The 25,347-nt window shown below is 41.9% G+C and overlaps 1 protein-coding gene across 1 annotated transcript; it reads left to right on the top strand.

Annotated features, from left to right (window-relative positions):
* The first annotated feature begins 633 nt into the window (after positions 1-633).
* ctnnbip1 (catenin, beta interacting protein 1) lies at positions 634-25,347 on the top strand. Its single transcript, XM_085145759.1, has 4 exons — positions 634-793; positions 11,516-11,630; positions 12,134-12,224; positions 22,060-25,347. The coding sequence occupies exons 2-4, from the start codon at positions 11,535-11,537 to the stop codon at positions 22,116-22,118; spliced, it is 246 nt and encodes an 81-aa protein (XP_085001885.1). The 5' UTR covers positions 634-793; positions 11,516-11,534; the 3' UTR covers positions 22,119-25,347.

Raw genomic sequence — 25,347 nt, 5'->3', positions numbered from 1 at the left:
ACTACGTTTAGTTTATTTTTTCTTCTCTCTCTCTTGAGCCAAAAACTAACAAAAGTAATGCCTGTGTTCAGCTTTTACGCACCGCACATCAAATACACCTTCAACATTATCCTGTGTTTTTGTTTTTTTTATTTGAATGTATGTTATTTGTATTTAAAAATTTGTCTGTCTTGTCCTAATTTGTCCTGTTGTTTTGTTAGTGTAGTATTGAAAAAAAGACATAAAGAGTCTACACCACAGTTAACCCCCAAAATAAAAATTCATAAATAAATAAAATTAAACAAAATAATTTTAAAAATAAATAATCAATAAATAAATAATTTTATGCTCACAAACTTACATGAATGTAATTTAACTTGAGTTTATAGACCTAAACAAATATATTATTTTACTATTTATGATTCCTTTAACTTATGAAGAGCTAGAAATACCTTCTGTACATTCTCACTACTTTGTGTTAATTCACAATAATAATAATAATAATCACCTTATTTATTTCTTTAAAAAGACCAGCCATACAGAGATCCGAATTTACCCTTTGGTGACCCGGCTGTCGGACCCAGACCACGTTTCACGTCTCAGACTCCACTGATGAGTGTGCAATGATGGCTGAGCCGGTGGCGCCCCTGGTGGCCGGTAGGGGTACCGGGGAGCCAGCAGGAGAGTCGCTGCGTTCAGTCAGTTCGCCGTAGCTCTGCCGACTGGAGGGATGTGACCCCGGAACAGGACGCCCTCCTACAACAACACACCATTCAAACAGAGCACAGAAGAAAGTAAACCTGGACCAGGAGGGGTAAGCACAAATCTCCAGTTTTCTTACGAGGGAAACGTTGTCAGGGGGTTTAGGAACGATGCGTGTGCTCGAATCCCAGCGTTTGCACCTCTGGCGGAGCAGCGATACCTGGATGGTGTTTGCACCCATAGGAACTTCATTCAGGCTTTTGTCTGGGGCATGCTAGCGAGCTAGCTTGGTTGGTTAGCATCGCCCGCTTTGCCAGTGTGTAGCGCCTGGTTGTTGTTTTCCTTTTTGGTGGAGACTAAATGAAGCGGGGGTTTACGTTAAAACAAAAGCCACTCGGAAGTTAAAGCAACGAGTGTGGTCCGTACGTTTTTCCTTCCCGGGAAGGATATAGCTTAAGACCCGCATCGAAAACGGACTGAGGCTCGCCGCTTGCTAGCGAGAGCGCTGCTACAGTTTGAACAGTCTGCGTCCCGCAGCATGACAACGGAACCAGTCCACGGTCATGCGTGCCCACCTCTTAGAGAAACAGCTGTTTTTATTTCACTCTGGGCTTCCGGTCATTTCTGTTGCTTTATTCACATTTGGGGAAGATTTAAGAAGACTTGTAAATGACCCTGCGATATCGTAGCTGTTTGAATCACTTGCGCTCACGCTCATGATGTTCACAATATTGTTCATAACGTGTCTCGGATAACGACTCCTTCTGTTTCCTGCTGGAAATTCCATGCGGTACACAGTACATTTGTCCCAGTCCCCAAACACCCACCCAAAGGCAATGCTTGGGCTTGGAGTTTAAAATTTAAACATGAAGCTCCACCAAAGCTTTTTTGGCCACTTTCTTGTGTTCAAGTTTGCTTTTCACATAACCCACAAGGCTGCTTTTCTATTTTTGGATGGTCTCACCCATGGATGCATTGTGCCACACCGTCAGTTACCCATGTCTGCTTACACCACCACCTCCTCCTCCTACATGTCAGAAAGCTGACAATTCCTAGAGTGGCAAAGCTGGCACCCTATTGGGAGCAGGGCATTGATGAGTGTGGGTGTTGGGGCTCTGCCACATTGGCAAGCACACTTGAAATCTCCTGACGAATACCAGTCACGGACCGCAGTAATGTAAAGCCTGCCTTAGTTTGCACATTCTCCTAGCTGTCTGGATTTCTCAGAGAGATTAGGACCACTGGCCTCCTCGTGCTCGCTGCTCTTCAGCCTCCTCGAGCCCTCAGGGGACTTCATCAGCTGCCTGCCAGCAGAGTTTGGGAGGCAATGCTGTTTTATCTCATGACTGCTTGCTCTGTGTTTGGCACAGCACTTGTCATCCTGTCAGCATTAACCAGGCCACGTAGTAGACTTCTGTGGATTGACACCGCAACACTAGAACTGCCTGCGTCTACTCGTGGCTTACACGCCCAGTCTCATTCCCAGTCAACACCAGATTTGATTTTTTTAAAGAATTGGACTTAAAAACACTGTTTTATGGAAGTTAAGAGATATGCTCATGTCTGTCTGTTCTATTGTTCCAAGCACATAGATCTCATAAATCAGAATTTAGTGCCCTGCCTTTAACGTTGGTTCTTTTGAAAATCTTGCAGCCAGTGCCCTCGAGGGACCAGCTTAAGGCAGCAGCTTCCGTTTCAACATGACAAGCTTGACAAGTTCTGTGATCGTAAAAAAATAAATAAAATTATTTATTTTGTAATATGGTACAGTGTGGTGTGTGGTACAAAAGTGGCTTTATCGAATTAGACGTAAGAAGACAAAACCACAGAATCAAGTCATGTGAATTTTAATGTAAAATGTTTCTGCAAAAAAATTTTTTTTTTAAAAAAAAAAATTCAAAGGAAAGCCGTGACATTACAGATGTAAATTTGCAATTAAATTCTGAACCATCTAGGAGGGAAAAAGTGAAGTCGGGATAGACGTAAAGAATTAGCTGAAGAATAGTTGAATACACGGAGAAGCCCTGCTAAAGCTTGAACACTTGGGCAGGGTTGAGTTCATGCCTCACATGGTGACAACAAGACATGACCTACTTATCAATCATGTTTCCACAAACTAGTTCACGGCCATTGTCCCCCATTTACTGTCACCATTGTTGGGAACATTGTACATATGAAGAGGTGACAGCATGCAGACAGACACAAAGTTCAAGTCGGAGCCTTTCAGCTTGTTGTGTCGGGACCTCGATCTGCCCGTTCAATAGGGATTCAATTCTCTGGGTGTCAAGTAGACTTCCTTATGTGGGATGTTTGGCTATGACAATTTCAAATTTTCACATAACAAGGCCCAAAAACTCTCAATAAACCACAAAATGAAAATTACACTATGTTGATATTTAATATTTAATCATCTCAGTGCACGCTGCATCCCTGTTGTGTTAGTATAGAATTCACAAAACTGATAAGATTGGGCTAAATTTGCCAAACTACAGTGTTGAATGGCAACATTGTGCTGTCCTAATTCCAGTCGGCTAGTTTTAATACACGCAATGACCCATTGGTAGAAAAGAGCATGTGTTCGTAAATGTGTGTACCTGCAGCAGCACAGCTGCTGTGCAGAACCAGGCCAGGTTGTTGGCAGCTCAGCTGGCAGCCACACCAAGCTTACTTAGGTTTCTCACACATTTGCTCGGGATGTTGCAGCAGCCCGTGACTCCATTCAAGTTATTTTACCGTCTCGGCTTTTCCTCCCCCAGTTTAAGCTGTTGACCTCTCAAGAGCCCTGTGCAGTTGAGTTCTGCTGGCCAGAGGAATTTGATTTGTAAATCAGATGTCATGCATCATGTGAGCAGCTGATTGCAGAGCCAGTAACAGTGGCAGCCTCCGCCCTGCTTGACCCTCAGCAAATGTGAAGACCTATCACATTGCATCCTGTAATCCCTGGCAGCAGACCCTCATTGCACTGTTAGGCCAGGCCAGAGTCCTGAAATGGTCTTGAGAAGTTTATGTTTCTCAGAGACACTAATGGGCACCAACACACACATAATCACAATTCAACACAAAATATTCAGCATACGAGCAATAGGCCTGTCTCTATTTTTAAAGTGGCATTTTAAGAGATGTGGCACTGCAATGACATTTGAATCAAGCATAATCCCATTTGCTGGAGTGGTAGCAATCTTTAACTGTGCACTTTTAGCAAACATTGGTGACAGTAGTCATTTTAAAGTAAGGCCTTTGCTTGTTATTTCCATCTTGGCAAGCATGAGACTAGTGTCCCATGTTTCACCCTGATAACAGGAGAAAACGCACTGATGAAAATAGCAGTACAATGTGATCTGTCATTCTGTTTTTTTTATGTGCAGACACTAGTGGAAACAATAATTGCCTCCATGTTTTAAAAAGTGTATATATAATGTTAGTGGCGCACTGCAGCCTCACTGCAAGAAGGTTTCTGGTTCTCGAATCACGTTTGCATGTTCACTCTGTGCCTGTTAGGTTTTCCTCCCACAATCCAAAGACGTGTCTATTAGGTTAATTGGTGATCCTGAGCTGAATGTTGATGCGAGGTAGATAAAAAGCTTAAAATGTGTAAAATACTGAAGGAATGCATGATTTGAGTACATATTTCATAACACGTTGAACTACACAGTCGAACGTGAGATTTATTTTCCTGCACGTTTATCATAACTTGATTGAAATTTTAATCTGAAAAAGTATTCATAGAGACCTTTTACTAATCCAACCAAATATGAGCTCAGAGGTGGGCGATAAAGCCCAACAGTTATATCATAATTTTTCAAGGAAATTTGCAATAATGGTATTTCTGATTTTATTGATGTTTACAGCTTGCAGGCAACAACATTTATTAGTGCAAACAAAGTCGTTCTTTTGAAATGAGACAGACTACGTAATTCAAAGTGTGAATCTGCTGAAACAATAGCATTAGCATTATGGTGCACCAGTAGGGCAGCAAGGACAATATAGTCACATATTAAAGCTGAAATTAAAAATATTTCCTACCTGATATTTTTCTCTGTTTGACCAGCTGCTTAAAGCCCTCCTTTTCCGCAATGCAACCCCATCAGTAATTTCCCTCCAATGTTTGCTCTTCCTGTTGTATGGACTGCACTTAGCCGGCACTCCGGGGATGCTCGGTTGAGTCATTTGTTTACTTTTGGGTTGCACATCAGCAGCTGCTAGCATCTCTTCACACACCTTCGTAGCCTAGTTTTACACGACTGTGTTTTTCTTTTGCTTTGAGTGGTGAAACAAATTTGTTGTTTTCACGTTTAGCGCGAATAGTTTTGTGGGTACTAAATAGTCACCGGAGGCTGGCGTGCAGCTCCTGCTGTCAAAAACAGAATCTGGCCTTGTCTGATTGTTGTGTGCACTAGATAACATAAACACTTAACATGTTTAATATATTTTTGATTGATGTAATATGACACTGTTTTGTCAGTTTTCTGCCTGTACTGTCATGGATGGTATGTTGTGGCACAGCCCTAGTATGACTTACTGCAGAAGTCAGAGATACTTAGTCTCTTACCACGTGCAATCAGGGCAGGGCATCAGATGCCATCTCAGTACTTTTGTTCATGTATAGGCCGATCTTCAGTTTAAGCTAAACCTCATCTATGTTACACCCTGATACCTGTAAATGGGGAGTACCCATTAAATATGTTTATTTTATTGAAAAGGGACAATGCACTTTAATTGTTAATGACAATTTAGGTACATCATATAAATGGGCCAGATGTATGCCAATCATTACACCAGCATAAATATCCCACAATGCAATGCAGTAGTACATGAAAGAAATTGCTAGACAGAGATTAAGGCAACTGAGATCTAAGTCAGTAGCTCTTCCTTTGAAGTGTTTAAATATATGGTTTCACTTTGCTAGGCATAATATATTTTTAAAAATGTTCCTAATCTTTACTTGGTTAATCTTAAACGAGGTTGGGTTACCATGGTAACATATCTCCAGCCAGTTCTCAAGTAGTAGTGTGAATGTACTAAGTAGTACATCCATAGAAATGTATGCTAATAGTAATTCACAGGACAGGCTGAACAATGGCACATAGCTTGGGATTTCAGATGCAATGCCACATTAATCAAAGACATCAAAGAACTTAGACTGCGACTAACTGTTGTGTATGCCCATGCCATGCTGCATAACTGCCCTTGTTATTTGAAGGTTTAAAAGTCATGAATTATAGAGGGTTGAACTGAAATTGTTAAAATGAGCACTGTAAAGATACACACTCAGTACAACTGGAAATTTTAGTCCATTTATAGGTCAGTCATGGACAAAAAAAACTCTTAAAAATCCATAAAATAGAGACAAAAACACAATAAAATTCCAGGCATTCTCATTTTTAGACTCTTTAGTTTAGTTTCGGTGATGATTTAGTTTAGCTCCACTGCCTAGAGGGGCTCAGAGAGCCTGATGTCTCAGCTCAGCCCAACAAGACAACACTGACAAAAGCACAACACAGGCAGAGAGGGGGGAGATTATAGCTAGATCAGCACAAAAGAAACCCTTTGATTATGTCTGGAATATTAGCCGTATGTGTCTGGGGCTGGCTGAGTATCCCTCGAGGGATTAGCTTTGAGCCAGCCCACCTCTAGAACCTAACCTCGGGAACATACAAAGGAGTCTGACAGGATCCTTATTGTGATCCTTGAAAGGATTTGAGATGTTACACAGCAGAGCACACCAGAATATTGCTAGCATGATCCTAGTAGGCAGCAAATATCACTATGCCTAACTATGTTTATATTCAGAGCATTTCAGCAGAGCAGGAGACAGTTTTACTCCTAATATTACATCTTTAATGTCTGAATCTTTTACATACATATACAATCATTATGAAATTTTTTGTTTTAAATCGCCTTATTGTGCTGATTAAAACTATCAACTTTTGAAGGCATGTTATTTAGTGGTAGACACCAGATGTGTCTTCAAAATAAGAAGATTTAGGTGAGCTAGCAGCTAGCGATGGTCGGACTCCGGTGCACCTATTTACAGTGTAGAAAAATCTGGTCAAAGAGGCGTTGCTGAAACTTGGAAACAAAGCCTATGCAAGAAAAACCAGGATGTGGAAAAATAATGATAGACACTCTGGACAGATGAGTCAGAAGTTTAAAATATTTGGTTCTAAATTTATGGTAGAAGAAGAGCTAAGAGCACTACAACAGGCAGCGCTGAAGAATATAGGTTCTTGAAGGTTTGGGTCTGGGTTTTTTTTAGCAAAGAATTGATCAGATAGTGGCAAATGCTGGACTATGAAGAGACCGGTAAGGAGGAAATCAGTCAAGAACCCAAAAGTTCAATTTGCCAGTCCTAAGCTCCTCTGCTTTGAACATGAGCTTGGGATAGTGACAGAAAGAAAGAAAGAATGTAAGTGCAAGCATTGAGTTTTTGCTGTAACGTTGGCTGGCATAAGTGTTACAGAGCATGTGAAGTACTCAGGCATCCAGAGTGAGCTCAGAGTAGACCTACTGTTCATAAGTCTGATCCAGATGCCTCCTGGATGATATTGTTAGTGGTTTTCTGAGCATGTTCTGAAAAACCAGAGTAGAACAACCTGCAGGTTTTTATCTATCACGATTGATAGGTTTTATTGACCTCCAAATTAATTTGTGCAGTGTGATAGCAATCCTGAGCATGTAGTCAGATTCATGAAGATTTGGCAACGAGAAGAGCCGACAACAGATGGCATGGCCCCTATGGAGCCCCCAGCATCAAGGAGTCATTCTGAGATAACATAAAGAGGCAAGACAGACTAAATCCACAGAAAAGCTGCAGCAGGCACTCTAGGAAACACGTAATGACCTTCGTGCGAAGGACCTTTCAAAGATTGATGCTGTTAGAGGCATAAGGTGGTCACATCTCACTTAGCAATAATGTAAGTTTTGCACTGTGCATGAAGTCACTGATTGAAGTTTGATGTGGCTTTTTTATTTGTCAGATATGTAAAAGTAAACCCTGCATGAAATAAACATGATTGTTTGGACACGTATTGTTATATGCTTTGAAAATCATCTCAAACTGGACTTTACCCTACGCTGGTTGGTTGTCTGTTTTATTTTGAACATGTAAATAAAATAAAATACATTGTACACAGTAAAATTAAAAGGGAAAAAACATTAATTTGGCATTGATATCTTAGTGTTTATCAATTTAAAATTAGACAATATACATATAGAACTACATATTCTGTTTTCTGCTCTCCCACTGTCACAAATTGTTACCTGTTATTTAAGCTTAGTTTAGCCTTTACTGAGAGCATCTACAGCAGGGGTGTCAAACTCAAATACACAGTGGGCCAAAATTCAAAACTGGAACAAAGTCGCGGCTAACATTAATATTTATTGAAGAAAAAAAAAAATCTTCCTCCAGATATAAGAATGAATCTTTTCTTATGGACTCAAACAAGTTTTGCTGAAAAACTGAATATGGAACAAGCAAAGTTTAATACTAAACAATATATATATTAGCTGTATAATACCAGTAGGCCAGCTGTAATAGTAATTTGGTATGGCTTCGCGGGCCAAATGTAATTAGGCTGCGGGCCAAAGTTTGACACCCATGATCTACAGAGTACATGTGAATTATTGTTGGGTAATTATCAACGTGGCTGGAAAATCAGTTTGTTTAGTAGGATTGCATGTGTGAAACTACTTGATCCATAAGCATCTTCACAGCGTTAATTACAGCGTTGTACATTTTGTTCCGGTTCAGTTTGTACCAGAGCTGTAATTATTTTATTTTATCTCTGTAGCTGCTCTGCTGCCCAAAATAGTCATCTGTGAATTAATCCTTCTGCTCTCTACCAGCCAGGAGAAGCAAGGATGAAATCCACAGAAGATTCTTTTTAAGTGACTCTCAAACACATTATGATAATGTAAAAAATATCTCTGATCGTCCTGATTTACATTTTCCACATTGTTTCTAATTTCTGTCGAAATTGTCCTTATGGGACTATGCGGCATGTTTGTTCTTCTTACAGCAGATATTGCTGTGAATGTGAGATAAAATAAAATCATTTCAGGCTGATAAAAATACAAATTGTAACTCTCTAAACAGTAGTGAGGCCGGGTAGACATGGTGCTAAATATGGACAGTTTTTAAACTTCAAAAGGAAACATCAGAGGATCTGAAATGCCTCAGTCATGAAAGCAGTAGGCCTATTTATACAGATGGTGAATTTTGAATATGTCGGTCCAGCAGCAGGAGGGGGGAAAATGGTTACATTGTCACATCTCAAAATATGACAGACAACTGATGCGTCTTTGTTCCATCATCATTTCAGCCTTCATAGATCTCAAGACAACACTTTTTGGCAATTAGTCTAATGTTTCACTTCAGACACTCTCCTCATCCTCTACTCTTTATCTAGTCGTATTCAATGACTGTCATATTCCCAGTGTGCAGGCAGATCGGAGCTCCTGGGTTTCATTCATTCTTCATGCTGCTCGTCTACGTGCTGGTAGGTCTCTTTCCGGGAGTCTTAGCTCTTGCGTTTGTCTGAGGTTAGGTGCTCGGAGAAGTGATCAAACGTGTCACTGCTGCTGATCTAAAGACACTGCCACCTCCCCGGCACCCTCTACCAACATCCTCCCTCCATCACTACCCCCATCCGAATAAATTCACACAAGATCACCGCCAATCCCCTGAAGGTTTACTGAGCAACTGAACTGATGCTGGCAAGCTCGTCTCAGTCTTTTCATGTCTTTCTTGCTTTGAGTCTTCTGGAGCAGCTCTCCAATTAAGCTACAGCTGATGCTCAGGTTGAAGGGAATAACTAATGTATTTATCTGCTCCTCGTTCAGCATCCTGCTACTTCCTTTAGCTGACAAGGAGACATCAAGTACTAGCTACTTGCAGTAAACAGTCACCAAAGATTGCTATAATTACAAAGTGCCAGAAGCATGGTCTCCAGCTGCTCTGATCTGGATGAATCCACATGCTCACAGTGGCAAACGCTAGCCAGTGGCCTACGGTACCCCATTCATCCTCTTTCCCCAGGGCTCTGGAAAGGGGGAACAGCAAGCCAGCTCCTCAATTAAATATAACCCTACATCAAACGGCTTGTCAACATGCATTAGTGGTCCTTTGTATAGATAAGAGGCCAAAATAAATAGCAAGTGCTATCATAGTCACTGTGGCTCTTATGAAATATTCTCAGAAGAACAAATCCTGCCATGCATGCTGATATTTTCTCTCTATTAAATCTTTTTTTTCCTCACATAATTTATCCTTTTTAATGATTTATTTTGCTCTTTTGTGTGAATTGTTTCTCTTGTGTGTTTAGCCTTTGCGGTTAAATTCAGGGTTGATATGAAGACGTGCTGTATGCTTGTCTGGTTGGTGCGGCATAAAAGAGATCTAATGTGACAGCAGCCGACCTTGGCGTGTGTGTGTGTGTCTCATATCACAGCAGAACCTTTTCCTGTCACACACATTGGATTTGGCAGCTCCTTTTATCACCTTCTTTTTGCTCCCGGTTTTTTTCCTCCCTTTGCCTGTTTTTCGCATCTCTGCAGACTGACAGTGAAAATAGGTCATTAGTTAGATGGAGAATAAGAGATGGAAACAGGCAGGGGCGAGCTCTGTGTAAAAACTGCCGTGCAATATTAATGATGCTGCAAAGAGCCAAACCTGCACTTTAACTATATGAAGTAGTCTGGAAGTACTGGAAGACTGTGGGTGTGGCTGTCCGATTTTATATATATATATATATATATATATATATATCAGAACTGCTTTATTTTTTTGTGGCAAAGCAAACAAGGTGCTGGAAAGTTTCCTCAAAGATTTCAGGTAGGCTGTTGAGCCTAAGATCCTTGATTATATTCTGTTTCGACACGGACATCTGAACATATGTTTGCCCAGTAGTCATTCCTGTTATACTTTAAAATCTGCGGCCTGTTGTGGATATATATTTGGTACATTTTTATCTAAATTTTAATCTAAATGCTCAGTAGAAAGATCCTGATGGACAATGCTGATGAAATTTACATAAATCGTACCCAACCAGACTGACCAATGCAATAAGTACAATGAAGGCCAAGGTGTGGCACAAAAATATTCTCCGCACCGTTACAGAACCACCCGCCTGGAAAGCAGGATGGATCCATGCTTTTGTGTTGTTTGTGACAGTTTATGACTCTACCTTCCAGATGTTGCAGAAGAAATTGAGGTTCATCAGATCAGGCAGCATTTTTCCAATCTTCTGTTGTCCAATTTTGGTGAAATGAAGCTTCAGTTTCTTGTTTTAGCTCACAGGAGTGGCACCAGGTGTGGTCTTCTGCTGCTGTTTATTCTCACCTGCTTCAAGATTGGAGGTGTTACACTAACAAAGATGCCCTTCGACATACCTTGACCTTAGCTTTTGAAAAGTGGTTGTTTGAGTTACTGTTGTCTTCCTGTTAGTTTGAAGCAGTCTGGCCATTCTCATCAAAACCCTGATATCAAAACGGCCCAGAGAACTGCCACTAACTGGATATTTTCTCTTTTACTGATCGTTTTCTGTAAACTCGAGAGAGGATCAAGTGGGGAAATTCCAGTAGATCAGTCAATTTGTGTCTTTAGTTTGGTCACGTTGAATTTCTCTGTAATTGTGACGTCTTGGTAATATCCACTGTCATGCAGAATAACACAACTGCTGAAGATACTTGTTGAAATGGTCTAATCTTTATTGCCTTATCACTCTTTGAGCTTGGCTCACACTGTGTCACTGAAACAACCCAATTGTCTCATATCAATACTTGTGTAACTGATTTTCACAGATCTTGTGTAATGCTGATGTGTTTGTGTGTCCAGAGCCACAGGAGCAGGGGGGATGAACCGCGAGGAGGCCCCGGGAAAGTCTCCTGAAGACATGTACATCCAACAGAAAGTGCGGGTCCTGCTCATGCTCAAGAAAATGGGATCAAATGTAAGGAGACACACTGATTACCACAAAACTTTGCCATTTGAAGTTTCAGATTTAGGCACGCACAGCTCATGCACACTGTGGTTATTGCTTTAGTTGGCAAAGACACACATTATAATAACCTGAAATCCATTCCCTAGCCAAACCTTCAACTGATCTGTGCAGTTTGCACAGGTCATCACCTAATAATGATGTTGTTAGATTGAAGCAACAACAGAAGATAGTCCTCAGTGACTCAGTTTATTTGGCACACATTTTGTTTGTTCAAGCAACATGTGCTAAAGGAGCAGAGAGAAGAAAAACAAAGCAATTTCTTTGAAATAATTAATGTTAAAAATCAAAATATTTTGGATCTAAATTGCCTCATAGCTGTTTCTGGGAGAATTGCTATGTTTCATTAATCAGCATGTTGAACAGAAGTATTTGACTTAGTCTTTGAGGTCAGTATTTCAATTTGTTTTTACTTTTTTGTGATTTTTAAAGTCACTTTGTTCACTCCTCTTCAGCTCACGCCGAGTGAAGAGGCTTTTCTCCGAAATTACGCAGGTGTGGTCCACAGTCAGATGAGCCAGCTACCGCAGCACAACATAGACCAGGGTAAGGCTGTGACACACACACACACACACACAGTTTAACAGTTTAATACTTGTTTATGTAGTTGCGAAATACAAGTTTTCTCAGCACTTCATGCTGTTCTGTGAAAAACGAACTACGCCCTTACTGCTTCCATAGAAATTAAGTAGAAATTAAGAGGGCAAGTAGCCGCTAGGTGCTGATAAACAAAAGCACTTTATTAATTGATTATAAAATCAGATCTGTTTGTCAGTTTGCATTCATTTTGGTCTGGAGCATTAGGTGTTTAACACACTGCCGCACTCTTCCCTGGAAGAATGTCTCACTAAATTCACCCCAAGGTCAGACTGTGCAATAGAGAGAAATTGCAAAATATCCAAGAGCTACACATCAGACTCTGCAGGCCTCGGTTAGCATGCTAAATGTTGATGTTCATGGCATTACAATTAGAATAACACTAAACAATTATGGCTAGAAGGGTTGCCAGCAGAAGGCCTCTTCTCTCTAAAAAGAGCTGGGCAGCATGGTGTAGGCTTGCAACACTGCATCTGAAGAAACCACAGGACTTCAGGAACAATGTCCTTTGGACAGATGAGACCAAAATGCAGATGTTGGTACTCTAGAGTCAAATGCGAGGCCATATCCCTGACAGCTGAAGCTTGGCCCCCACCGGGTCATTCAACGGGACAATGTGTTGCAATGACCCAGACGAAGTCCAGACTTCACCCACATTGAAAAGTAGTGCCAGGGCCTTAGGAGAGCTGTACATGAATGAACTCTGGGAAACTTCAATGAACTGAAGGAACTGTGTAAAGAAGAGTGGGCCAAAATCCCTCCACAATGATGTGAGAGACTGATGAAGTCATACAGAAAACAATGACTTAAGTTAATGATGCTGAAGGTGGTTCTACAAGCTACTGAACCATGTGGTGTGCTTTAGTTTTTCATAGGACTGCAGAAAAATGGTTTTGGCACGCCCCAGTAAGTTTTATCCAGGGTGAAAAGAAAATCACTGTTATTGTAAAAAGACACATTTTTAACTATCTTTGTTTATCAAATGTCAGCGAAATTCATAGAGATGAGGTACCAGGCTCATATTCAACCACCAAAGGCTCAAAAACCCTGTTGTACTCCTATTTTGCATATCAGTATAGTTCTAATTTTCATAGTTTTTTGTGAATGTGTACAAATCAAAGGTGTTTATGGCAGCGTGCTATTGCTAAACGTGTATAAAACATTAGCCCACAGACACCACCCTTAGAGGAAAAAATGCCCGACCAAAAACGAGGGGAAAATCCCTCCACACACATCATCCTTTACAGTCTGCACCCCAGCAGGCCGAATGGGTTCGCTGACTGTGCACAGGAGGCCGACTCAGCAGCCCACCAGCGCTGCGAGATTACTCACGCCGCAAACAGCATGACTGTCTGGAAACAAGTGACTCATCCTCAGCTCAAGCACATCACTAGTTGCTCCTCTGCTTTACTTCATGGATAATATTTTGATGTTTGCTCTGTAAATCACTCTTCATTACAGATGTAACCTTACAAATGCTGGTCATGCCTTGTCAAGACAGCAGAGGATGCTGTTGAGCTTTCTAAACCTGTCTGTGGTGCTCCTGAGCTTAATCCACCTGAGGGCGCCATATTTAACAAAATGGTATATGTGAAAAGGCACTGCAGTTAAAAAAGCAGCAGCATTGTTATTTTATTTAATTATTTGTGAGTAGACTTTAGCTCAGTCCAAAAACACATCTGTGACCTCGGAGTCCCGCTGTCCTCCTGTGGTGAACCTGCTGGGGCTCCGGTCTTGCTTTACCCTTTATGATATTGGGTTCCCCAGGGGAGCTTCCAGCTTGGAAAATTGGCGTTGATGCTTCACCCAGAGGGAAGTGTTAGGTGTCCTTGTCTGCGTCCTTGCTCTGTGGGGAAACAATCATGTTTGAATTTAGAAACATCACATTTTCTGCGTCGAAGGGATTAGGCTGTGATTATATAAGGTGTTGAGTAAGGTGCGGGTAAAAGGTACGACATGCTGTGCCGTGCCGCGCCGCCGAAGTACACTGATATTTTGTTAATCGCGCCCTCACTGTGCAGTGTGGGACGCGACATTGAATTTTTAATACGGGTCATTGCATCACTGATGATGTGTATTTCATTATTAGACTGCGTTCCTTCATCAGGCAGCAGAATATAAAGAACTGCAGCAGACAGGACGTATGATCGTGTCATATATTTCAAACTACAGCACCCGAATGGGAGATCAGTACTGGTTTGAAGTCATTAATTTATGATGTACATTTTTCTTTTTTTAACTGCAGACTAGCTGTCAGTTTATGCCGCTGTGCTGGCCGCCTCTCACTCCATGCAAAGTCTTTGCTTTGTCAATAAAGCTAGGAAGAGTCTCATCAATTATGGAGGAATATGGCGCTCCAAGTCTGCATTATACATCACAGAAACGGACACATTTAGTGTCATTTGGCGGCGTGCCACTTCCTCGGTGTGCCAGTGGATAATTTGTGGTCTGCACGATGTCTGAGGTATTGTGATTAAGCATCGTGCAGATTGCTGAGAGTTAATCTGTTTTAAATATTGAGCGCTGTGCTGAAGAACAGCGGTTTGTAGGGATCAGCACACATGGGATCTTTTCAGTTGGTGTGAAGAGAAAGTCCAGTATTTGATCTCAATTACACTTGGTAATTGGGGAGTAAAAAAAGATGAAAGGAAGTATATTTGTTGCCTGGTAGTGAGTCACACAGCAAGCTGATAAACATAGGTAATTATGCTAATTTTATTCATACACTTTGAGGAAAGGCCGTTTGCACTAGAATGTATTTGAATGTGTATTTCTGCTGCTAGACAAATTCTCAACACCTGTACCGAGAGGTTTGACTCATGCTGTACTCTATCTAGTTTGCACTGCTCACACTTCATTATAACGACAGGAGACCTTTTCCCTCATCCTGCCGGATGAACCAGCAGAACTGTCTGTACCAGCGAGCAATCACACGGTGCAGCAGCCAGACACACACCTCAAGGCAACTGGTGTTTGTCTTTCTCATACTGCATTATCGGAATACAGACACCACACAATTATCAGTTATCGATATTATCTCAATACTTACAATATGATATTGTTGTTTTTCACATTTTGTGATATGCTTAGCTTTGCAATTTGTTGCCTTTATTATTTCAAGTTAAACTTATGAATATCTTTTTATCCAATAAGATAAAGTTATCTTCAGTTGTTTGGGGTTTTCTTTGGTTGCTAAATGAGATTGAGATGTCAACACTGTTACTAAAATGTTGCCATAAGTGAGGGTGGGTCAAGCTGGCAGTTGCATCTCCATAAACTTCTGGTTAATCTCTGCAGCAGATGCTGAAACTACAGTTTTAATTATTATTCACTTCGTACTACTTCAGGGGTTGATATTGATAACATTTTATTAATACCAGCATCATGATCATGTTGAATTATAGGCCTGAATTATATCTCCTTATTGAGTTTTTCTGTCTGGGGAAAAATTGGTCTGCCCATGTTCTCAGCGTCGCGAACGGGTGACACGGTCATCAATACTGGTACACTTTCTAAACTGGGACTGGTTTGAGAGTCTGTGAAACGCAGCGTAGTTTGACCATGCTGACGCAGGATGCTCTGATACCAGCACCCTCAAGGGGTGTCAGCATGGAGCAATAGTGTCACACATGGCGTCATTGATCAGGTGGTGGGGTGCTTAGAGGGCGCTGCGTGCACAGCGTAGTGTGTAGTAGTGAAAATGTCCTCTGATGTTATCCGAAATCAAGGTTTGGTTGTCTGCAAGACATCTTCTAAGGTGTAGCTCTACTGATGTGATTGATGGATAACATTAGGGTTGCTGTCTGCTTAGCACGTTCTGGTGCAAAAATGATGTGCAGCAGAGAAGTGTTCAGGCTTCCTCGTGTCGAGTGGACTGAGTGGGAATGTAGCTCACACGGGACTCATTTTCTCAGACTGTGCTCAACTAGCAGGTTTTTTTTACTGGTTCTTCCTTGTGGGGAAAAACAACCAAACAAAAAACAATAGAAAATCAGCTTTCTGCCACTCATATTTCTTGTAAGAGTATGGGTCACTGGATTTGCATTTCAGATCGTTTTAATTGGCTGATTACCATACATGCAAATACAGAATTTTGTTTTGCGATTTTAATCAGGCCAAAGAGGAATTCTCTGCCGAAGGCTCCGTAGCTGAGACGGCGTCTTTTTCCACACAGCTTTTTTTCTGTGACGCCTTAATGAAGTTGTTTTTTTTTAATCTGCATAGAAGGATAATAAGCTGTGCTTAAATGCTGTTACCATGTTTGGCATTGAAGTGAGAAATCCTGAAGTTGTGTTTTTTGGCGCTCCCTTTGAGTGTTAATTGCCACTTTTTGACTAATACTGAACAATAACTGTGTCTATTTAAAGCGAATTAACACGTTATGATGCAGAGACCTCGTTGACACACTAGTTGACGCACAGTACGGGACATACAGTGGTGTTTTGTAATAGGGCTTTTTATTCCTCCTCTTTAGCTCTTTTATCCACAGCTTTCTGTAATTGGCGTCATGTCACTTTAAACAATACGGTTTGTCAAAACGGCTCATAAAGGCAGCAGTCTCGGGGCTTGTTATCCTTTCTGATTTGACGAGGGAAGTTTATTCCTCCCAGAAGGATGCTGCATGGCCTGAACAATAGAGGTGGAGGAGGAGTGGGGTTGCCATGGCAACCTCAGATGTCCCAGGAAAGCTGACCTTCCCTTCTGGGCCTCGGCGGTGTTGTGACGTGCTATACTGGTAGGAGTGGAGCAGGTGTCATGAAAGGGCCAGGCTGGGGTGCTAATTACACAGCCTGGCTGTGATATTCGGGTCTCTTTCTGTCTGTCTCATCCATTCATTCACCGCAGCCATGTTTGATCAATATATTCAGACCAGGTCAGAGCACTGAGCAGACCCCCTCCCCCCGCTTTGTTTGGCTTCTTGGCTTGGCCATAGCCGTATTGATCCTGGCTTTATCCGATTCCTCACTGCAGCATGAGTCTGCTGCCCAGCACTCAGATTTATTAAGTACCACGTCTGCCTCAGTTTCTCCTTATATCTCTATTCCAAATCTACCAGTAGGTGTGTTAGAGTATGAAAGAACTGCTTTATGATCTCCTTAACCAAAACTGATTTTTAGTTCTTTTCTCTAAAAACAAATGTTGTTACAAACAGATTAAATCGATCTGTACAGCCTTGTTTATAAAGGATAGCATTAAAAAAATTTATTTTTAAACCACAAAGTTGTTGAGCTTTATTATCTTGTTTAAAATGACAGTTTAAAATTATGTTGTTGTAATAATTACTAAGCAGTAAGAAGTGCAGGGCTCTGAGCTGACAGACCCACTGTGTTTGGTAAATATTTTGAGCTGGACCACACACACTTCCCCGCTGTGTGTCACGCTCCTTAACTCGCCCCTGCTGTTGTTGAGTTTGGGGGGATGATGGGTGTCCCACGCCTTTATCCCCTGGCCTGACCCCGCACAGATTGTGACCTGAAGTGTTGCTGGTGCTTCCTCGCTGCTACACTAGAGTCATCGTGTAGAGGCTGGAGACACTCTCGGGAGTGCAGCTTGGCGCCTTTGACATCAAACAAACTTCTTTTTGGGTTAATTCACAGTTTTCTCGTCCTCTGAGGTTTTTCTGCAGGCCTGTGTGTTTTGCAGTTAACCCCAGGCAACCACATTTTGATTTGTAGTCTCAGAGAAGCGAAGAAAGGCTGCTTGCTTATGAATATGTTCATGTGAACGCATTAATGTTCTTATTTTTGTTTCTTTTGGTGGGCTGAGCACATTTACTGTCGCTGTATTCATATAATCCACCATCCGGTGTTGTGCCGCTCTCGTGTGGCGAGGAAGGAGCCAGTGTGAGGTGGGTGGGGGAGCAGGAGGGAGAAAGGGGGCTGGACGCAGAGCTGCAACGAAACAGACCAAAAGCTTTTTGCTCATAGGCCGCAACGGCAGTGATGCAGTCTTGATTTTTATCTGTCGCTAGGCAACAGTGTTGAGGGACCTGACGTTTCCATTTTGTTGGCTAGAGTATATGTGTGTGTGTGTGTGTGTGTGTGTGTGTGTGTGTGTGGCAGGGCAAAGTGCTCAGATAAAGCCCTTCCATCCATCTGTGGAAGTATTTGGAGAAACTATCGGCTGCTTTATTCTGCCCGAGTTGCTCAGAGCGTGAACCGCCCGCTACACAATAACGAACTCCCATCACACAAAATAATTCAGGCAGGCGTTTATTCTGATGAATGGCTGTTATTACACGCTGCTGCACCAAAACATGATCCGTGCTATTCAGCAGAGGTGTAATTCAGGTCGACTCTCCTATTGTGTGGTATTACATAATTGTCTCTTTTTCAAGCACCATTTATCCCCACGTGGTGTCTCAGAGCAGACGAGGTTTGTGTTATGAGCTGAAGTCAAGCAGCATGTTTCTGATACTGTTTTTTCTTTCTTGTAGTCTCTTTTGGGTAAGCCGGGGAGCTCCCGTGGGAGGGGGAGCTTGAAAGATCATATTAACCCGCCGCCCCCCCCTCAAAAAAGTCTTGATCTCATCAAGCTCCAGGATGACCTGAATGCGCTATAGAAAGATGCAAATTCTTTTCCCAGAGCGATAGCAAATTAAAAACAAAATTCTGTTTTTTTTGGAGGGTCTGTGCCGTCTGATGAGGAGGGTCCGCCCTTTGTGCCAAATACATGTGAAGGCTCACAGTCCCTGGCCTACTTTCATATCTCCATAATAATTAAATCTAACACGCACTTCAGGGCTGAAGAGAAGAAAGGCTTTTTATAGCAGGCACACGCGAGGTGCTGATAGATTCTTCTTAACCATTTGAAAAGGTGTGGAGCTCGGTGTTAATGAGATTTCTTAGATGTTGCTTATTAGATGGTTTTTATGTCATCACATGCTCATGCGTACTGTAGATGTAGACTCTTGCACCTTGCTATCGTTTTTCTCCTCTCATCGTTAAGGTAGTTTTTTTAATTTAAGGTTTTGGGAGACATTAATGAGGTCTCCCACGTCGTTCTCAAATGAATCAGGTTGGAACATTATCTTCCGCTAAGCTTTTTCACATGTAACACGCAACAGTAGGCTAGAAATACTCTATTTAGCTTAGATGAGGGTGCTGCCTGCTTAGAGCTTGCATAAGGGAGGACATATGACCCCCAGTCACTCGTTGTGATTTAGCTAAGCCACTGTATTATCACATGGGTGCAAATCAGCCTCTCCGGCATTACTCTGACTTGAAGAGCTGGCGGAGGAAATGGCCATTGACATCCTATCCAGCAACAGCTATGCAGTGGTGCAAAAGTACTTGATAGTCATGTGACAAAGAAAAGACAGCGTCTTAAAAAACACAAAATCTAATAATAATAAACAGGTATCTGCACCTCGAGAAGTAGCAGGGGGTTTGGAAGTTTGCTGTTTCTGCAGCATTCAGGTGTGTGTTAGCATGATGGAGGAGGAAAGCCAGCAGTCGTGATCTTAGAGAAGCAATAGTTGCTGGTCCAACAATCTGGGGAGGGTTATGAGGCCATTGCCAAACAATCATTGCCAGTGTGCATCCCAGCAAATTCACCTCAAGGTCAGAAAAACAAAACAACAAAATAAACCCAAGAGTTTCATCTCAGCTTCTGCAGGCCTGAGTTCGCATGTTAAATGTAAATATAGCTTGTCTGGAAGCTTTGTCAGGAGAAAACCGCCTCTCTTGGGTTTGCAAAGTTGCACATTGAGAACAATAACCTTCAGAGATGCAAGACCAAAGTGGAGATGTTTGGTTATAACACACAGTAACACATTTGCAGAACACCATTTGCCCGCATCATTTCAGCACAAACAAGTCTAACCAACTGTCACCGCAGTGGTGGGGACGATGATTTGCGCTTGTTTTGCAGCCTGTATAAGTATTTACAGTCAAATGAGAGGCTGTCTGACAGCTGAAGCCCACACTGCCTCATGCAGCAGGACAATGAATCGAGCAAAGCAAAGCATCTGTAAGAATAACTGAAAAAGAAAAGAATTAACATCTTGCAGCGGTCCAGTCAAAGTCCTGACCTCAGCCTGATTGAAATGCTGTGGGGGGGGGGGGGGGGACCTTAAGAGAGCTGTGCATGAATGAATGCAAACACACATCAATGAACTGAAGCAATGATGTGAAGAAGTTGTGTTGTCCTGTATGTAAAACCTTAAAATTAACAGAGGGAGAGCTGAATATATGAGGCACTGAATTACCTTTGTATATTTTATTTAATGTTATGTAAACAGAAGTGGAAAATGTATATCCACTTATGAGAGTAAAAAAAAACACTCTCAGTGGGTGTGTGTCCAAATCACTTGACAAATCGCAGTTGGCAGCAGGCTAATGAAAGATTTCTTGTTAAGCAGCAGCCAGCTGAGAAAGTCCTTTTTGTGTAGCTGGATTCATTAGTTGACTCGACACAAATGAGGCTGTAATTATCGGTTGGTCCTCATTAAGGTGGCAAAATGAAACGAGCACAGAAAGAATAAAGGAAGTGGTAAACACTGATAGTTTTTCCACGAATTGGAAATCTGCTGGATTCTCACACAGTTTACTGGCAGACACACTTGTACTACAGCAGAGGACACTGACTGGTGCTGAAGCCTCAGAGTTAAGTGTTATCGTTGCAGAGCAGGATGCAGGAGGTCAGTGAGCCACTCGGGTGTTGCAGCATCTCCAGTCAGAGTGCAGTGGTTTCAGATTGAGGAGGGTGGGTTCCCACAGTAGGTGATACATATATGGCGATACACGAAATTACCTGCATGCACCAAAAGGATTTTCACGGCAGGGTATTCCCCTTCGGCTTTATAGTCACAGCCGACAGGATTTACAGGATACCGACGGGATCCTAGGACCTGTGGAAAACTTGTGTGGCTTCACACTTTGAACTCAAACTTGTTTTGGGTTTTCCGATAGCTCAAAACATGTGGAAGACTGACCGGGATAGATGCATGCAGCTAGAAGAATGCAAATTGATCCCTCACAGCAGAGAGCGGCCTTGTTTTTTGTGCATGCAGCCCAACAAATGTTTCGCAGACTTGACTTTTTTGTAAATGCATCAGGTAACTTTCATAAGTCTCTGCCCAAGGCCTCTCAAAACTTTCATGACTGGCGCAAAAGTTCCTTAGTATTTCTGTATGGTTGTGTTTGCACTTACTGCTTCTGTGCCAAGTCCAATATTTAGACCGACTCTAGAAAAGGCAACAACACGTTTCCTGTTAGTCAGAAAAGTAAATGGTTTCTTTTAACAGCTTATCTTCTGAAGCTGGAAGTAAAGTTTCCTTCCCAGTTGATAATAAAATCCTTACATTTTTTGGTTTTCTATTATGTCCTGTCCAGGTGGCTAGTAGAGGTGGGAAATATAGCCTCAAAACGATATCCCGGAATAAAGGAAATTTACGATAATGATATTTCTGACAATCTGAAAAAGAAAAACTAAATAGCTTTTTATCGATGCTTGCAGCTTGTGCAGGCGGCAGCATTTATTAGTGCGAACAAAACGAAGGGCATTTTCCATCCTTTTCCAATGTGCTATTGTCACTGGTGACATACTACCTCATTCAAAGTGTGTATCCATTGCCACAAGGGCCCAGCAGCAGCAGCAGCAGCAGCGTTACAGTGAAACAGTAGAGACACGGCATAAGTCAAATGTAAGCGCACAAGTAGCCCGAGTAGTGTTTTTTATTTCTTTTTTGTCCTTTCTATCGTACTTTATCGATCGACGCTGGTGTTAGATAAAAAGCATGTCACATTAAAAGTCTGTATTTGTGTCTCACGTTGATTCTCAGGTGCAGAGGATGTGGTGATGGCGTTCTCACGGTCAGAGACGGAGGATCGACGACAGTGACCCTGGCTCCCGCGCCCCTCGCCCCACCCACCTCACCCCCAATCCCTCCCTGCACGTGATCCACACCACCTTTAATCTCCACAAACACGACCCCTGCTGAGCTCAGGAGAGGTGGTGAAGGGAGGACGCCTGAGAGGGACAGAAGAGGACGGGAAGAGACGGGGCGGGGGCTGCCTCACCCTCCACCCGGCCTTTTCCACCCCTCGACTCCTCCTCGTACAAGTCGGCGCACCATTACCTGAGATGCACTCAAGTGTGGGTCACTGCGGGCTGAAGCTTTGGCACCAAGGCAGTCAGTGAAAACACTCAGATCGTGTGGATGATTATCATTGGCTTTTTTGTTTTTTTAGGAGGGTTTGGATGTGTATCGTTCTGTTTGTATTGAGACTTCTTCTTTTTTTTTTTAGCAGTGTTACATGTTGTATCTGCTGTCGCTGGTAGAATTGACCAGCGGGCTGACCGAAGCAAAGAGAATTATAGTTTTGGTCAAGCAGCGAGAGCGATGATTGATGAGTGTTAGACGAGAGATTTCGATTATTTCTGCTTGAAGTTGTTTTTGGTTTAGCTGTTGTGTTATAAAGGCTTTTGTTTGCTTTCCACCAGGGGCCTCATTTATAAACATGAAAAATGCAAAATGCTCTACAGATACAGATGTTAACTCGACGCTGCATTCTGGAAATACAGTAAAATACGTTGAACCCCATCAACAGGACAAAAAAAAGACATATATTATTTTGTAGTTCTGCGGAGACGTAAACATTCCCATTAGTAGAGTTTCCGTGTAATTTGGTAAACATCCATCCATCCTTGAATTTTTCTGCCACTTATCCACGTCCAGCTCAAAGGGAAGGCACTCTGTGCTTAGATGCTCAGACCTCCCTCCCCCATAGCAGCTGCCTCCAACTCTCCTACAGGGACACTGAGGCTTTGCCGAGCCAGCGGAGAAGATGTTATCTCTCCTAGCTGGACATGCCCGTAACATCTCACCTATAGGAAACCAAGTGCTCTGGACCACCTCAGCTAGCTAGTTTTAGATGGAGGTGATAGCAGGGTTACTGTGAACTCCTCCCGGGTGATTGAGCTCCTCAGACTATCTGTTACTCTGCTTGTCTTTCTCAGGAAGCTCGTTTTAGCCGCTTGTATCTGTGGGCTCATTCATGACCCAAAACTGCATGAAGTTGGGAACATAGATTCGGTGTAGACCACGCCAGCCCACCGCTACCTTCTTCCCTTCCTTTGGAAACGCTTCCACTAGACGCATCAACTCATTTCCATCCCAGAGTTAGCACCCCATCCTTTTCTGCCAGACAACCACGCCAGATTTGGAGGTGCGGATTTTTAAATTCGCCCCTTAATACCGCACACGGAAATGTCATCAGCTAAAAGAAGTAAGCCACACCTGCTCTCCTTCATCAGATTAACCCAGAATGTTTTCAAAAACAAGTATGACTTGAGATCTCCAGAATTTTCCGTGTGGCTTGCATGAATACTAGTACGATCAGCTGATTGATGTGTGTAGTAACACTCTCAGCAGGCCCGTCATTAATCATTCATCTTTGACTACATGGGTTAGCAGGCTCACGGCATGACCAGCGGGGGCTATGTAAATGAAAATCTACACGTTTCTCTTTTTCTTTTATTTCTTTGTGAAGTCCATGGATCGGTTTATAAATGAGGCCCCGCTTGTTCTTTCTGCCGCTTAGTTTTCGACCCGCAGGCTGTAAAAGAGAGAGGGAAGAGTTAAAAACACTACCAGACGTAATCACATCAATCATGAAACACAAGTGTGCACGTTCACCCCAGACGTGACATGTAAAACTTTTTTTTTTAATTGTACAGATAGTTGGGAAATAGGAAACATGAATTAAGTGTGCCAATTGTTTGACTTTTTTATTTCTTTATTTTTTAAGTTGTAAGATGAAATTGAGAGTTAGGAAGAAACAGGCTGTAGTTGTAATTTATTGCTTACTGAGTCGACAACCGGCTCTTCCAACACACCATTAAAGGTGGGAGACCCACGAGTCGCTCTGTAACGTCATCAACCATCAGTGGCTCTTTGCTCACACTAAAGTCACAAACTCTAATTTTTAACTACCTGTAACTAAAGACATGGCGCCAAACACGAGAAGTGCGTGCGATACTCGGAGAATTTAAAAACCTTTCCGCTTCCTTTTGCTTCAGCTGACTTTCAGAAAGGTAACGCAAAGCGGTGCATTTCTAAATCCTCGGGAGTATGTTTCTGACTGTACTGTATCTATTGCACTATTATCAGTGGGATATTTGCAAAAAAAATACATTTTGATATTTAGCACAGAGAGTCTGTTTGGTTCAGTGGATTTGAGAACAAAAAAAACTTTGTAAACACATTTTTATCCTGTCAGTGTTTAAAAAAAATAAATAAATCTTGTTAATTGACACGACTGGAATAGCTAAGCTGATAACACCGGACATGCTTTTATTTTCTAGTGAACTGCTCAGTATTAAATGTGTTTAAGTACAGTTTGTTAACTTGTATAACTTAAAATAACTGTAATGTTTCGACGCCGAGCATGTCTGCCTCGTGGCTTTTAATGTTCATTCAGCCGAGGATCTTCAAAGCCTTGCCACAATGACCATTGTTTGTACATTCTTGATGTTTGTGGAAGCTACTAGCTCTTTTAAAAATGTTTCTGGAGAAAGAAAAACCAACAACAACTAAAAAGATCTCTTTTTTTATGGGTAAGTGTTATCCAAGTGTTATATCCTGTTGGCAATAACTTCTATTTGAATGTCCTCAATCATCGCAATGTAAAAGGCCAACACAAGAAATTTGTCTTTAGGTTGACTTTTATTTTGAAACTTCTTTTTTTTTTGTTGTCTATGCATTGATTTGTTTTCTTTGTTTTGTTCTCTCTGAGGTGTCTTACTGTACTTTTTTTGCCTATCAGGGTTGTTCTGCAGCCTTTTATTCGAGTTGTGAGTGAATGTCAGTTTGTGCGAATCATTGAACTTTCAGCATGCTGTTGAGTTAAGACTAGGACTGTGCGTCTTTTTACTGTGATGACCTGACGATGGCTAAATTGTCTTCTTTTTTAATGTATGTCTGTTGCCTTTGTTTTGTTTTTTTCCCCCCTCTCAAGTCGATGTTAATTAGTTGGTTTCGTTTTGTATGGCTGCTGACCATGTCTTGACTCAATGCTTCCAAATCCTATACCAACTGAACAATTAAAGAACTTTTAAACGGTGAAAA

This window comes from Neolamprologus multifasciatus, chromosome 20, assembly GCF_963576455.1.
Source record: "Neolamprologus multifasciatus chromosome 20, fNeoMul1.2, whole genome shotgun sequence".
Taxonomy (NCBI): Eukaryota; Metazoa; Chordata; class Actinopteri; order Cichliformes; family Cichlidae; genus Neolamprologus; species Neolamprologus multifasciatus.
The sequence above is the reverse complement of the archived record's forward strand: the minus strand, read 5'-3'. Positions and strand labels throughout refer to the sequence as shown.